At 37.6% G+C, this 17,316-nt stretch overlaps 1 protein-coding gene across 1 annotated transcript in view; it reads right to left on the bottom strand.

The window, feature by feature from the left end:
* Positions 1–17,316, bottom strand: part of MALRD1 (MAM and LDL receptor class A domain containing 1) — a 268,374-nt gene that overhangs the window by 212,515 nt on the left and 38,543 nt on the right. Inside the window, exons 11-14 of the mRNA XM_086467325.1 lie at positions 16,340–16,449; positions 11,177–11,344; positions 10,003–10,123; positions 8,511–8,657 (exon numbers count right to left, since the gene is read on the bottom strand). Of these exons, the coding sequence (XP_086323451.1) occupies positions 8,511–8,657; positions 10,003–10,123; positions 11,177–11,344; positions 16,340–16,449 (546 nt within the window). The remainder of the gene's footprint in view (positions 1–8,510; positions 8,658–10,002; positions 10,124–11,176; positions 11,345–16,339; positions 16,450–17,316) is intronic.

The following is a 17,316-nucleotide window of genomic DNA, read 5'->3' as shown; positions in this document are numbered from 1 at the left end:
ATACTCATCCTAATAAGTTATTTTAACCACCCTTATAACGCAACACACTGAAAAGTATTACATCTGTCTTCCCATATTTATGGTTTTTATCACAGCTACTATTTGCTAATGTCATGATATATACACACTCAAATAACACTGCACATTGTAGGTGCACTGGCCTGAATTCTACAGTAAAAAAATGAATAGCGGTCAACTAAAAAAAATCTTGCAAAAGTTCGTCAGTAATAAGCAATGCTAATCCGTAAAAAGAGGCAAAAAACAACTTGCTATTTGAAGGTCGAACAAGTTTGATCTTTACAAAATTCCAGTTAAACTTCCCTATTCCCTCACTATCCATCCCCAAATATCATCGACTACAGTTTTGGGAAAAAAAAAAAACCAACCAAAAAATAACAAAACAAAACGCAAAACCAACCTACTTCCACATAAAGGTTTAGAGTGAAAAATTGAATGCCAACCTAATTTGCGTGATGATATTCTCATATATATAAAATCATAGTTTAAATCTAACAATCATTTAGGACAGACAGATACAGTTGTCTCTACGGATGGCTACAGGAAACAAAGCACTTCAGAACATTTTCTTCTGCTAATTTCTGATGGGAAATCCATTTCAATAGGGATTAAATTGCAACAGACCTTCTTGCGATTTCAGTCAGGTGGGCATTTTAGTAATAGATAAACATGACTTGTAAACATAACACAGGACATATGTAAATGTAACACACAGGTGTATATTTCTTGTGAAATGACAAAGAGTTTTGCATATAAGACAGGCAAAATATGCAGAGGGAAAAGATTTTGTTATAAATAAATCTAGTGATTTCACTGTGTATCCACATTTTTAACAAGCTAACTGCACTACATGTCTCCTAACACTAACTTAGCTGTAGGACTTGCAAAGATTGAAATTTTTACCGGGGGAAAATAAATTCTGTGGTAGCACATGCAACACTAATCAACCCTGCATTTAACCCAAATATTGTCCAGAAAAAAACAACTGTACTGTCACATGTAATTGTTAAAATTTATTTTCCAAATAATGATATGAAAATAATCTTCACTACATGTCTCCAATTTTGATAGCAGTGTGCAGTGTGCAGTGAGGCAGATATGCAATTGTCTAACTAAAGGCAGTTTCATAACAGCATTTTAAGTGAAATAACATCCAAAATCACCAGTTTAGTAAATCTGACATTTTCTGAAGAGCTTTTGGTTCATACAACACTGTCATTTGCAAATGCTTCTCAGGTTCTGAGTGTGAGTGACAATGTATTGATATGGGAAACAGTCCTAAAAAAATAAAAGCCTCCAAAATAATAAAATTATATTTGATTGACATTTTCATTGGAAATATAGCAAATTAGAGCCAAATGTCGTCTTCATTCAAAAACATTAATGAAGTCTGAAGAGAATTAAACACCACAATAACCTGGTGATTTAGGCTGATGGGTACCCACGTCCAGGTGAAAAAAAAAAGAAAATTATGTATTCTTTAACAATCAAGTGTTTGGCTTTCTACATCCATTAGAATTATTCTTCTACATAACTGAAGGGGAAAGTTCCTGGGTTTACTGAACTAAATGAAAATAAGGTCTAATGGGCATTGTACAGGCCATCTTGTTACTTACTCTGTGTTCTTTGCCACAGAAGCTCATGCAATATTTACTGTCACAGTGCACAATTTGCATGAAACTAGATGGGAGGAACGATACAACAGTGAGATATACTTTTTTTCCCCAAAAAATATTACATAGACATTCGCTGACAGAAGCAGAAAAGTAAGATTCGTGACTTCTGGATTCTATAGAAATTCTGAAAGTGTGTGTGGTCTCTGGCAGGAGAATGCCCTTGCTCTTTCCTCAGTGCTCTTCCTTTCCTCAGCCTATTTCCCCTTTTACCTATTCTACAACTGCTCTTCTCTGACCCCTTATTTCAGTCCTAGTCTCACTGGAAATCTGGAGGTCCTCACTGGCTTTCCTCATTTCCCCAGACAGCTCCTTGTTCCAAGTCCTCTCACATGGTTTCTGTTCTCTGCCACTCACTGGCACAATTTACACTGATGCCTGCCCCAAAGTATCACTGCTCCACATCCGTATTCTTCATTCCCATTCTCTCATTGTTTTATTCTCTCTTAATGAATATTTGATCTTTCATTATCGTTATCTCTCCTGACACTGTATCATTGACTCTTTGACCAGCTGGTCTTAATCCTTCCTGCACAACCTGTGTCCACCCTGCCCTGCCTTCTTCCAGTTACTGCTCTCCCACACTAGCAAGCTCAAGCAATGCAGCCCTTGCAGCCATTTATTTTTCACAACCAAAGCTGGTTTTCTGTCTCTGTAGATGGCATTTTAGCCCCATCCCTTCCCCATTTAACTTCCACAGATGGATCTTAATGCAGTCTATGCACTTCCAGTCTTAGGTCTCTTTTCCAATTTACAAGCTGACAACCTTTTCACTCCTTCAACGCAAGCCCATCCTTATGAGCTGGCTGTTGTTCCTGGATGCACCCTTAAAAATTACTGATTTGCCTGGCTGAAATGAAGGAGTAGCAAGCATATGAGAGACATTTGGCATACAGGATTTTTTACTTTAAAAAAAGAGATTTTTTGAAGACTTAACTTATAACCACAGCAGAAGTTTTATGCTTTGGCAAGGGTAGTAATGGATAATACAGGGAATGTTTCTTGTGTACTAAGGAAAAGTTTGTCACTCATACAAAGATAGACTTTAGAAACCAAATAATATTTACAGTTAAACAATTATGCCACCAAAGCAGTTTTTAAGAAATGACACATGCATCATTTTCTTTATTTGCCTTCTAAGTCAGATTAAGCTACATAAATCCCTGTATTAACATATAGATTATGTCCAGTTTATGAACCACCTAATTTAAGACTAGCTTTAGCATGCTTATGCTGCCCTAGATTGTACACCGTAGAAATAATAACTATTAAATGCATATTTCATTTATAAAGACAAATACAAAACAATATTATGTGTATATGCTACATTTTAATCCAAATATAAATTATTTTCTATTTATTTTATATATAAAACTATGTTATCATTCCTGAGAGAGAAAAAAAATACAAAAGACAGCATGAGGGTTGACCTGCCAAAGGTCAGACAGAATACCAGGAACATATACCAGATTGCTTTCCAATCTGATCTTATTCCCTATTCCATCATCATCATTCTTAGGTTGGAAAAGTGAGCAATTAGACTCCACCAAATGCATAGGATGTAGACCTGAGAAGTTATACTGTACATTCATCTTCCAGAGCACAAACACACAATGTGATAGGTATGTTAGGTCACTGCTGTAAATCTGCAGCTTGAAAAATGCAGTTGCATTGCTCTCCTGCTTTAATGTATGGAAGTAATGTATAATAGCTTTATAGCCATAGTAAATTCTTCAGCTGTAGAAGAAAAGCCGTGAGCTAATAGTCAGGAGCAGCAGCTCTCAAGAAAAAGAACATTTAATAGTTTGGGGTTTTTTTTTTCCACTTTTCTCAACTAATCAGAATAAATTTGAATTATTTTTTCAGTCCAGGACACGTATTTTCGAAGAATGTAACTAGAAACCTGGAAGAAAGAATAATCTCATCATGTGTCAGTATCAAGATAATAAATGTGGTTCTAAGACCAAAGTTGAGCAAATTCAGGGACAGTCTTGTATATAAAGAGAAGTAACAAAGATAGTTTCTTGCAAGAACTGGGAGCTCAGAAATTACACTGAGGTAAGAAAGATAGTCTGAGAAGTGGAGGTCTTCAACTGAATTCTTCCACTCCTCACAGAAAGGAGAACATATTTGAGAGGTAATGAAAAATCAAGAGATGACTCAAGGATTGATGTTGTGAAATGAGAAAATCACACGGAGACCCTGGTTGTTCCGTGGACTTGGTGGACTGAGCACCTAAGAAAGTCATCTTCCTGGAATGTAAGAGAAAAAGATTTAAACGAAAAATATTGCAAAAGATATTTTTTTAAAAAGATATTTTAAGCCTATGCAATATCCTTGCCCGGTCTTCAGGGCTACTAAGATGATGAGGGGACTGGAGCATCTCCCCTACGAGGAAAGGCTGAGAGACCTGGGGCTCTTTAGCCTGGAGAAGACTGAGAAGGGACCTTATTAACACTTATAAATATCTAAAGGGCGGGTGTCAAGAAGATTGGGGCTGGGCTCTTTTCAGTGGTGCCCGGTGACAGGACAAGGGGCAAAGGGCACAAACTCGAGCACAGGAAGTTCCACCTCACTATGAGGAAAAACTTCTTTACAGTAAGGGTGACAGAGCACCGGAACAAGCTGCCCAGGGAGGCTGTGGAGTCTCCTTCTCTGGAGATATTCAAAAACTGTCTGGATCTGTTCCTGTGCAACCTGTTCTAGGTGACCCTGTTTTAGCAGGGGGGGTTGGACTAGATGATCTCCAGAGGTCCCTTCCAACCCCTACTGTTCTGTGATTCTGTGATCCATACCAAGAGGAAAAATTTACATTAACAAGTTTAAGGAGCCAAGAGTCACCAGCAGACAGAATATTGTGGAATAAAATGTTAATATTCATGAAAGGAACAACATAGTTGTAACTGGTGAAGTCGACAAAACATCTGTGCTTAGCCAAGCTAAGAAATTAGGAAAAGTAGCTGAGAAAAATTAAATGCTTTCATCCAATTACAAGAATATACATAACAATGTAGAAAGTAATGGTACACTGCATAGGCACAAAGATGGTGAAATACAATTTGAGAAGAATTATAAGAGTTATTCTAGTGCCGTAGACTACCAGACTAACATGCTGAAAGGCAAGTTTATTGCTTGGAAACAGTCAACTTTCCAAACCACTTGCAGAGCCATTTGTGTGCCTTCGTTCAGATTCCCTTATTATAAGCTGCAGTGTGTGTAATGCACAGACTGAGCCAGCTCAACAGTACAACAGTGATTTATAAGCAATGTATTTAGAGCAACAATCACATTAAGTATACTTATAACAGCTCCATAGTTTAACCTTTAGCATGGGACTGTTACTGTATCGCCTGGGCACAGAGACTTGGGTATAATAAAGGTTTCTTCAGTCATATAATTAGAGAAAAAAGAAAGAAATTCAGTTGCCATATTAAGGATAATCTAGGACCGGTTAAATAACTAAATGGACATTTATCTTCACTTTTAGGTATAATGTTGAAATGGAAACACAGACTGAATAGCTAAAAGGAAGGATGTACTTAAGGGAGCCTACAGTAAAGGTGGGGAGGGACTCTTGGTCAGGAAGGGTAGTGATAGGACGAGGGGTAATGGCTTTAAACTGAAAGAGGGTAAATTTAGATTAGATATTAGGAAGAAATTCTTCACTGTGAGGGTGGTGAGGCACTGGCACATGTTGCCCAGAGAAGCTGTGGCTGCCCCCTCCCTGGCAGTGTTCAAGGCCAGGTTGGATGGGGCTGGGAGCAACCTGGTCTAGTGGAAGGTGTCCCTGCCCATGGCAGGGGCGTTGGAACGAGACTGTCTTTAAGGTCCCTTCCAACCCAAACCATTCTGTGATTCTATGATATTTGACATTAAAACAGTAGATTTTAGTTTTCTTTATTAAAAGCTAACAGTTAACTGCTACCCCAGAGCAGTGAAAGAGATGTTACATGCAACCAAATCTATTTAGAATGTTTTTATTTAAACTATTGAATTAGAAGTGTTGTTATTTGGTCAGAGAACAAAATCCCAGTGCCTTGGTTTAAGAAGCGTAATGGGAGAATAATCCAGACTATCATAACCCAATAATACATAGGATGTGTAAGCACGTTTTGAAGAAAAGCACAAAACCCATGAAGTAAATCAAAAAGTGATAGAACGTAATAGGAGTTTTAATATGAGTAACGTGGGCAGGGAGGGAGTAAAGAAGTGAAAACTCTTCTCAGTGGAGCCCAGTGAAATGAGCAGAAGCAACAGACACTTGTTGCGGTACTGTAAGGGTGATCAAACGCTGGAACATATTGCCCTGAGCAGCTGTGTAGCTATGTGATGTCCTGGGCATCCTGCTCCAGCGGACTCTGCTTTGAGCAGCCGGGTTTAACTGGATGATCTTCAGAGATCACTTCCAAGCTCGACTATTCTATGGTACCAGCAGAATTTTTGCCCCATCTTCACTCTGGCCCACAAGAGGAAAGATATTCTGCCTAGTGAACATTTAGTGGTTATTTCTGGTTTTAACTAATCAACCAGTTACCTAATAAAACAGAATGAAGTTTGCTAACTTCAATCTCTGTATATTTTGGATACAAACCTTTTCAAATAAGTAAAACACTGGACACTAGTGCCCTAGACAAGAAAGATCAGATACTAGAACTGTAGAGAAATTATTTGAATAGAAATACAAGCTGAAATTATTTCTTTTATCTGATAAAAGTCGAATAGACTTTTGTTTATCTGAGTAACACCTCCCAGATTTCCTAATAAAAACTATAAAATATAAGCATGGATTTTGGATTGTATTAGTACCAGTGAAGAAGTTAATGCTTTGTGATGCGTAACACAGCATAGTCAGAAAATACTATAAGGATCTTGTGTACAATGTTTCTGTTATTTGTGGGAATGCTAGAAACCATCATGCTCTATTTTTTTAAAAAAAACCCTTGTATTAAATATTGCTCATGGCAACTCCCTTTGAAAATGTATCATGACTTTTATCACATAGTTGATAGTTCAATGCAAAAGCAAGAGACTCGTTTTCAAAGACAGAAAGTATAACCATGATTTCTTATGCAGAGCAGGTAACTGAATGAATCAAAAAGACTTTTGAAATTACAAGTTAGAGGCCTTGAAACAAGCTCCCTTCTGACTGGACAGAGGAGAGGGACTCAGAGACACATCACCTCCCTCTAGTTTCCAGAGGTTAGTTTCCATGCAGGGAAAACCCAGGCGTGAAGCCCAGACAAGAGTCACAGCACAGCTGAACAGAAAATATTGACAGAACCTAAATTATATCTGTGACCATGTCTGTGTACAGATCCTCTATTTACCAGTCCAGCTGTGTGTCCTGCTTTGGGCTAAACCAGAACTAATTCTGTTTTAGTGCTTTAACTTTTCAGTTAAGTCTCCTCTAACTAATGGCATTTTCTGAAACAGCAGCATGTTTTTCCAGACAATGACTGCTTCTAGCAGTGATAAGGCCTGATGTTTATAGTTCGTACCAAGGAATGGGATGCAGAAAGGCCCTTGCTTATACTTGTCCTTATAGTGACCAAGGTCACTGCTAAATCTTGTACTCCATGTTGGGGTGCCGGGAGTGAAAACGGTCGCAAGCACATAAAAGGTCGCACCTGCAGGGAGGAGCGAACCAGATGGATGACCCAAACCTGACCAACAGAGTATTCCATCCCATATACATCATATTCAGTATAAAGCTGAGAGATCACGAGGGTCAATTTCTCTTCTTCGATGGCCAATATCTGAGGAGGACTCTATCTGTTCTTCTGTCGTCGATCCCAATCCATGCATCCCTGAATCCAGTGCCTGAGTCCAGCTCCTGCATCCCATTCCTGTCTGCTGCGGAGTCCAGCCTGGGACTGCCCCAGTGCCTGCCCTGCAGTGTCGGTGGTGGTGTATCGTTATCATGGTGGGGGGATGTTGGGTTTGGTATTGGGTTTGTACTTATTTGTATATATTTGTACATATTGCATATATTTCATTATTTCCTTATTCTTGTTATTCTGTTTTCTTTTATTGTTATTGTTTCATTAAAGCTGTTTTAGTTTTCTTTTCCAAACTGTAAAGTCTCTGTCCCTTGTTCTCTCTCCTTTTCCCTTTTGGGAGGGGAGAGGGGTTAATAGAGAGCGTCTGTCATTTGTTAATAGCTGGCCCAGCCTCAACCCGTGACACTGTGGCATCCTCACATCAAAGTTAAGCATACAAACTATACAATTTGAATGCGAGTCTGTGACCACTCCCTTTTTCATGTTTCTTATCTCACTGTTTCTCAGGTCTAATTGTAGGACCGTCTACCCTTTCAGAAGAGGCATCTCACAGTGGTGCCACAGAATTTCCAAATTTGTACAAGTATAACATTTTCCTCACTTTTTTTTTGTGTCATTTTGTATGTGTGAGAGCATGTGTGTAAAAGTGTGTGCACAAGATCTGTTTAGTTTATTCTACAATGGCTTCCTGAATCAGCTTCCAATATATTACAGTTTAACATTTTATTCAGTATAACACTGAATAGTACCTGATATTTAGCATCTTAAGAGATATAAAATAAAATACGGTATTTTAAGCAAGATTTTCTACCAAATAATCAAAGACCTTTTTTCTGGGTTTTATGCTAAGGGGGAAGTAGTTGCTACAGAAAATAAAAGGGTAAAAATTCAGAAGAAAACAAAATAAAGTAACAATTTCTCAATATCTTTTACTTATAATGAAATTATAACATTTATGAAGTCATGAAAATCTGGCAAGTAGGACAAACACACAGAGTCACAGGAACCTAACAACATAGATACTTAAATTTTCACTTACGGCACTTGGCTTCATCATGGCTATTTGAACAGTCAGGTGTAAAATCACAAAATTTGTCAGATGAAATACATTGTCCATCCCCACAGGAAAAAAATCCCAGTGGACAGTAAAACAATGAAGAATGAGCATCTGCAAATTCTGTTTCCCCTTAAAAATCAGAAAAGAATATATAAATAAATATATATATAAAATACTAAAAAGTGCTTTTTATAGTCTGACTATAGTAATGTACTCAGCATAAGGACGCAGTATCACCTATGAAGTGAGCTAGATTATATTGCAACTGATAAGACACACAACTGATATTAACTTCTGATGGTCTTAAACTACATAATTTTTCACACAAATGTTTGAATATTGTGGAGAATAATGTCAAAGCCACCTTAAAGTTACACCGCCAGGCTCCAGCTGGGAGTGGAGCTGCTGTGTACAGCAGCCTGCTGTTTCCCCCACAGTTAGGAGCAGGTCTTTCACAAAAGCTTTCTGCTGTAGCAGTGGTTTCTCTGCGTTCAGCTCACAATGAAAATTCCAAGAAGCCATAAGTTGGATGTTGCTCCACTACTTGCAACTCAATCTACACATTAAAAAACACCCCAAATTTCAATGAATGAGGAAACAAAAAGCCAAGGACTACAAGTTTTACTTCAGTAGACTTCTGGAAAGAGAGCAAGTGAGAGGAATGACATGCAGCTTTTCATCTTTCTTGTTTAACTTACCTTTTTTTAGATACTCATATAGCTATCCAGACAGAGCTTTTTTTAAAAAGCACCCCTTTCTGCAAATAATGTCTTTGTGACTGGTGGATGAACAGGGGAGTTGTAAAGAAAATAATTAAAGCAAATTAATGTTTCTTCAAATACCTAGTTACCATCAATCAGACCATATATAGGGATCAGAGAAGCCTTAAAAACACAACACTGAAGTTTTGTATTATGGCTTTAAATTTTCCAGTAAAGAAGTTGTTCAGCTATCTGCTGGGTATAATCCATCAGCATTTCGACTGAATGCATATGTGTCTATGTCATTTTAGAAAAGTAGTTGTTAAGTCCAGAGGACCAGAAGCAGCGGTCTCAAGGTTACATTATTTTATATCTCCATCCATTGGCACTTTATGTATGTTAGGTATTTGACAGTAATGATGGAAGAACCCTCTTGCCCTAAAGATAATGCAGTGGAATTTGCTCTTCAGTGGAAGACAGAAGTTACTTTGCTTCTTCTCTGCATCCAAGTGTGAATGTAGGCAGGTGATACATAGTAAGTGGTATCTAAAAATTCCCACCACAGCTCACTTCACAGAACTAGGGCAAACTACTTAAAACAGCTAGTGTGTAATGCAGGATGAGAGTCTTCGTTATAGATGATCGATTACAGAGTATGGACATTCTCCTCAGGTTGTCCGTTCCTTTCTTAAAGGTATCTTGAAGCTGTCAGTTGAATCACTGTTATACATAAGAGACATCGGTGAAAACGTATTGAAAACCACAGAACTTGCCTTTACTTTCTTGGTTGACACCTGGAAGTGATTTATTCGCAACTCCACATTCCTCTGTTATACTGATGTCATCAACAGCAACAGTAGCATTTGTTGTTAGAATAGTAGCTCGTAAAATAATCTGTAAAGATAAATACATTAGCTCATTAAAGGTGACATGATAAAAAGACATATATATATTCCTTTATCATTTACAACATCTGCACAGAAAGTAAATACTGCCTACAACCAACTCCGAATACTGGCCAGCAAAAGCTGTGATTGAGATTTGATCAAAGTCACAAATTTAATCCTCAATTGTCAAAAACATAACTACCTTTGCTTATGGAAAGTTATGCAACCCAGATGATCTTGCTTCAATCTAAACTGGTAACAGCCATCAGTACTTGAATGAATTGTCTTCCTGGTGGAACCATTAGATTATACACCTTTTCAGGTGAGCTATTCAGGGTTACTGAGTATGATGGTTTACAACTCCATTGAACTGTGTTCATTTTTTACTATGCCTGCTGAAGTCAACAATATGTGGTACAGTAGATGTAAGTATTGTAAGGATGCATTGGTAAATACAAGGAAATATTCAGGAGATCACAAAAGGAAGTAAAGTTCAGTCATAACTTACCAATAATGAGAATCGAGTGCCCTTTCTTTTAGACCATTTTATAGACGACACAAAAAAATGAAAAGACCAAAACTGGAATTTTGATTTGCTAAATCCTTATATTTGAGTTGCTGATTCCCCTAACAGTTCCTTTCTAAGTTCTAGTAAAGTGAACCAGCCTGAGATTATGTAAAATAAAGTTAAACTCAAAAATTTCTGATTGTTTCTGTGATCAATGATGCAAATTGAAGTATATGCACTTCTCCTGCCTTTAGCCAACATAATTAGGCCCTCACTCTGATCAGCAGTTTTTAAAGCAAGTTCATTTTTTAAAAGCTACTACACTATAGATACTTGATTTTTATTACAAAAAGGTGATTCTAGTGCATGCAATACTGACACAATGGTGATGTTCTTTAACTGCCACATCTGTTGAAAGAGCTGAATTGAATTTTTTTTTATTGAGTATTGAATAATAAAAATTATTTTTATATTTCAATGTAAAAGCAAATTAATTCTAAAGGCCAAATTAGAGTAACTTTTGAAAGTATTGTAAATGGAATTTCTAATTACCTGAAATGGTAAGTCCTCAGCTGCACTTTCTATAGGTATATTCACTTTTGTCCACTGCATCTCAGACAATCCTGAAATGTCATGCAACTTTTCCAAACTTCCGTCCAATGAAGCTCTCTTAAAGACGGAAAGCTGGGAATCCTGAGATAACCAGTACCAAAATCTTACCTGTTGAAAGAGTTTTTAGTGAAACAATTTAAAAACTATATCATCAATCAATAAATTCAGTACCAACTTATATACGTACATCATAACACAGAATGAGATGACAGGCTCAAACGCAGCCCTGGCACAAAAGAGAGAGACATATGAAACTACAGCATGTTGAGGAGCAGTATTATGTCTGAAGATAAAACCATGATTAAAAGTAAAGCTTATTTTTAAAACTTACTTTTAACCTGTATGAATCAACTGATACAGATGAACTGATATGACCTCCCTTAACTCTTTGTACCTTAGTAAGTAGAATCTTCCCAAAGATTATCTTTGCAAATACTGAATATAGGACAGCTTCATAAGTGTGTTAAACTCAGAGGTACAACATTTGAGGTACTTATATGAAAGAAATATGATTTACACGATCAACACAAATTAAAATCGTCTGAAGACAGACATTTAAAATAATCCATTGATCTCCTGAGACAAGGTGATTGACCAATATATGGGAAGAAAAAACAATGACTGTAGTAGATAAGGCCACAAAAAAACTGCTTGCCAAGCTGAAAAGACCAGAAAACAGCGAGAATCCTGGTTCACTATGCCCCCTGCAATAGAGAGTAAGCCTGATGCATTTAAATGTGGGGATTTTTTTGTTGGGTTTGTGGGGTTTTTTTGGTGTTGTTGTTGTGGGTTGGTTTTTTTTTTTTTTTTAATTTTACCCAGACAAAAGTTCAGCTGAGAATTGCAGAGAAGAAATAAGATTTTCAAAGTCTGTTTCTTTTTTTCCTTCCCCCTGTGTCCTTCTTGCTTCTTCACATAGTGAAAGACTGAAATTTCTTTAACTGCAGACTATTTACTTCACTGCAAAAGCCTTTATAATACTAAAAACACGTAAAAAAAAAAAGTAAAACAAAAGCCATAAAAATACCTCTTCCCACCTAGTTCTTTGCTCATCTTCATATGACCTTACACTGTGAATCTTCGATCATCACATTACAGAGAGAAAGTTTCCTTTTATTTTTTCATGTTATATTAACTTTTAAACAGAGATAAAGAATGCAAACAATTTTGGGCTAGTAGCCAAATGAAAATTATGTATTTTTTTTCAAGAATAACAAATATGAGAAAACTCATCTTTAGCCTCAGGACAAACACAGATACTTGAGTTGGCCAGATTTCAGGTAGATATGAGACAATTAAAGCCTTTTATTTGAGCAAGACAGCTCAAATACATACAATAGGATGTACAGGTCATGGAAAAATGTATTTGGGACTATAACAGGTGAAACGATCTTGGGGTACTGGTGTAATTTTTACATAATTTAATTTATTGTGAATTAACACAAATTTCTAATCATTGGTTGGGCTACTGAGAAAAAAGAAAAAGGAAAACAAACACTTAAACACAAATTTAAGCAAACACCTTTCCTCCCTCTTCCCCAGGCCATTTTAAGTCAAACACTCGGCCTGCCCCCTTCCTAGTTTTAATTTTCCTAATTTCTGCTGCAGGTTACACTCAATCTGGCCCAATTCCTTTGGTGAGGCACCAGGTGGAGCAGGAGGCTGGGCACGTGAGCAATGGTTTCCTTCTGGTGCTCCCTACACGTTTTCCTCCTCTGCTTATTGCTTCTTACTTTTCTTGCCTGCCTCAGCTCAGGGCTTTGACAGGCCACAGTCCCTCTGGGGAGTCCTTGTCCCAGCCACAGCCACAGTCCTCACAGAGCCATACCTCCTCAGCATAGACCAACTCCTTCTGCAAGTACATCTCCAGCTGTCTCCCCAACAATGTCCCATTCCACACCCCTCCTCCTTGCTCATCCCCAAAAGATTTTTTTTTTCTTTTTTCTTTTTTTTTTTTTTTTTTTTTTTTTAAGGGAAGTAGTAGTTTAAGAGTAACCAGACTCTGAGTGGAGTCTTCTATTCAATAAATTATCACATTAGTGTCTCTGTTAAAGTTATAGATCCTTAGTGTGCCAAAGAATTTGAACGGGATTGATGAATTTGAGGACTCCTTGCATTCAAATCATTGACTAATAATTTGAAAATCATTATGTGAATGGATTCACTTGTTTTCATTTCTGGCCCTGAATTTAATCCATAAAGTTGGGAAACACACCAAAGACACAACATCTACTATGTATAAAAGGAGAGTCTCTTTTTGCTTGTGTTACATAGTACAGGGTAGATCACTGGTTAGGAAATATTCTTTTTACAACACACTGTTACTTTTTAATATCTTCTGGCTTCATGGTGGGTAGACTCGATCTCTCAATTAGCCAGAGTGCTTCTTTTTTCCACATTCATGAAGATCATGTGTTATAGAAAATTATCTCAAGATTTATTAATAAATTGAAATACTTTCATGTAACTTTTTTCCCCACCAGAAAGTTTAAGGGATAGAAAGCAGCAGGTATAAAAACACTTTTCAAAATTAGCTGTTTGAAAAAAATCTAGATTTAAAGTTTGTGTTTATCAAACAGCTTTTCAAACAAATTTCTGTTTTCATTACATAAGAAATAAAACTACCTTCCTTTTCTATGTCTACATGTTCTACTTTACAATGATTACTGTGTCCACTAAAGAGCCAGAAACAGAGAGCTAGGACTAGAAATATTCTTCAACAACTCCAAAACCTTGAGCTAAATGAAGATGTTTTTCAGCTGACATCTACAAAAAGACAGCCACAAGAAGCTGCAGAAAGAAGTTACTTCTAAGCTTCATTTAGCCTGTAAGGCACAATATAAAACCATTATCCCTCAACTCCAATATCCTTTTTTTTTTAAAAAACAACTGGAGCCAAAGAACTTGTAAAGCTATTAATAAACATAGATCTCTTTATGCAGATCCTTTTATCCTCTGAGGCATCCAACAGAGGACAACATCTCACATTTATACGCAGAGAGCATAACACACCAGTACACATCCTAATGAGTAACCCCTACTCCTTGCTTTCCTAGAAATAAAAGTCTGCAGGGAAAATGTGGCAGAAAGCCAGGCTTCCAGTCTTCAAAAACACTCTTTTCAGACATGTATGGCTGGGTAAGGACTGGCCCTAGTTTTTGTTGAGTCTTGGGACTTTAAATACATTCAATGCATGCACTCTCAAAATTAAACATGTTCTTTTCTGACTTTGAACTAGAGAAATATATGAACATCCCCACTGCACTGGTATTTATTTTGAACACAGACCGAACTGCAATAATCTAACCAGAATAATTCATTGATTTGCATACCAGTTGTGTCCAGTTTGCCTTAAGGAGTTCTCAAATAAATTAATCTGAACCAGAAAGGTACTTGTCTACTCAGTATCAAAGTCTACAAAAGAGACACAAAACTACCTGAAAGAATGCACTGTGCATACGAAGGCTGTTGGTACCCCAGGAGTTATGCAACACGCAGGGCTCCGATGGGATGCTGCAAGGCCCTCTGTGTTCCCTGGAGAAGTGTTGTGCTTGATTTCATTCTGCATCTATTTCATTTCTCATTCTTTACAACACTAAGAAGCCACATGGAGACTAAGTGAGAGAGTGTGTGGACAGCAAGGTGTTGTCCTTAAATCGTTTAAGAGGCTTCTACTGCTCAGCTGCAAGTTGCAGCTGTTCAGCTGAAATCTGGTAACTCACTGATGTGCATAGTCCAAGTCAGCTACAGGCTCAAGTAAAACAGGTTTATCCAACCCAAAGCTTGTTTCAGGTTCCTTAAACTAGAAAAAAAAAAAACCTAAGAAGCCTAGATCCTGCTGGAATAAAATTCTGCTATTTGTTGGGCCTTCTGAGTGCAGTTCCTCCATGTACTGTTTTCTGACATTTTTATTTTTGAAAAAAGTCTTCATAAGTGAAATTACAGTTTCTGTTCTACATTGAGTCTGAAAAATTAAGCAGTCTAAATTTTATTTTGTTTCTCTAAAGCCTCTTTTTGCTACTGAACACAATAAAATTATTTTGGCAAGATTTTCCTATCTTTCCCTTTTCCTCTCTGTGACTTTTTCAATCAGGAGGCATTATGCAGTAGCAGATAAAACAACATCACAACTACACAACTTATCTTCTCCCCAGCATGGTATAAGCGTTGAAAAGTTATGGAACAGAAAACAATAAAGCCTCAGAAAAAAAGAAAAAAAAAACATAAAACAGTACATCTACTCAGTTTATTCAGTGGCCAAAAGAATAAATGAAAATATAGTCAGAAATGTTTTCTTGTATGTGTATTTCTTCACTAATATAATTATATATATTTAATATATTTCTCCAAGTTCTGTTTTAAAAACACGTAGTGTTGAAAATTCTAACATTCCAGTTATAAAACTGTATTTTCATTTTTCATATAAGACTTTTCTATTGTTTAGCCCTCCTGACCCATTTTTTCCAGGTAGCTTTCTAGTTTCTCAGATCAACCTTCATCCTTGCTGGTTGCTTTTGCATTCCTCTGCAAAGTCACAAGACATTTTACAAAAAAACCTTTTCAAGGTAAACTCTCAAGTACTACATCAACCAGCTTAAAAAGCAGCTTCCTCAAACCATCAGTTAAAATTTAATACATGTCTGGAGCATGGTAGCTAATTCTCTCCAGTTACACCAAAGCCCAGGTCTCCTGTTATGTGACGTTGGACATGTGAGTCTTTCCTGCCTACAGATGACAGTGTGATCCTTGACCAGCTTTCACTCAAAAGGCAGGCTGCTTTGACGGTAAGGTGACACGGCCCTGGTCTTGCTGTCCAGCTAGGTTGGTCACAGCAAAAAAAAACCTGAGGCATAGCCTTAAGTCTGAGTCACTTGGTGGGTGCTTTAGAAAAAATAACAGTCAGATATAAAAATTTGACAGTAAAGCAGTAAAAAGCCTGCTGCATCTCTTTCCTCCTGAAGAATTCGTCTGTAACTCCTTCCATCCGTATTGAAACGAAGCGAGTTTTTCAGCAGCAATGCTTACAGCAGGAAGAATACCGTATCTGCACATCAGGTGGGTGATAGCTTACAAAGGTGGGGACAGTTAATGTCAAACAGTTACCTGACAGCAGGAAGGCCCAGGGGACAACTTGACAAGGAAAGGGCTCCCCAGATGAGACATGGCCATCTTTGTGTTCATCCGATGAGATCCACTGAAATAAATGAATGCTCCTGTCAACAAAAATCAAAGAATTATGATAAATATGTCACACTCTAATGGCAAATAGCTACCTCAGAGAGGTAACTATGCACTCCGTGAGGCGCATAAAGCCTATTCATAGATGTAAACAAATGAAAGAGCTTTGCCTTCAGTTCAGTCCCTGTGGATAACGAGCAGGGTCTTGTAACAGGCTGCGACAACCAGCGTCTGTGTAGGCAAAGACAAAATAGAATTGCTAAATACTCCTGCCTCTTTGCTCAGCAGTAAAATTAACATGACTGAGTCCAAGTACGAGGAAAGAGGGAGAAGGAATAAAGGGTATTTTGGCAGCCATTATTAAGACTACCCTGTCATCGTGCCTGTAGGCACTTAAACCTGAGAAAGTAAATACAGAGCCCTGCAAAGGGAGTTCAGATATTGCTTCTTCTAAGGGCTTTACTGTGCAGACCCACTGGATGTATTTTTATATCTGCCCTCCTCAGGCAAAACCTTAAGACCTCCAAACACTGCAACTACTTCCCATCACCTTCACATGGTGCTGTCCACTCTCTGCACAGGCTGGGGAGAGGAAAGGACTGCAGCAGCTGCAGCACAGAGCACCCTGGAGATCAAACAGCACAGACCTCATCTGGGATCCCTAAAGGACACATTTTAATTGGCTTAAATAACATTTCAAACAGAACTTAGAACAAAAATTAATTTCCTTTAGGGTACAGTATTCACCCTCAGCGCAGCCCAGTCTTAAGCATGCTAACAATGTTGCAGACCATGGGAGCCAATGGAATAAGCTGTATTTTCTCATGGGGTCCACAGACTTGACATTGTTGTCTGTGCTAGTGGGGATGAAAGCTTAATTAAAGATCTAATCTGAACTCTGG

The sequence above is a fragment of the Leptosomus discolor genome, chromosome 6 (genome assembly GCF_034619465.1).
Source record: "Leptosomus discolor isolate bLepDis1 chromosome 6, bLepDis1.hap2, whole genome shotgun sequence".
Lineage (NCBI taxonomy): Eukaryota > Metazoa > Chordata > Aves > Leptosomiformes > Leptosomidae > Leptosomus > Leptosomus discolor.
Note: the sequence above shows the minus strand (reverse complement) of the source record. Positions and strands in the feature narration are given on the sequence as shown.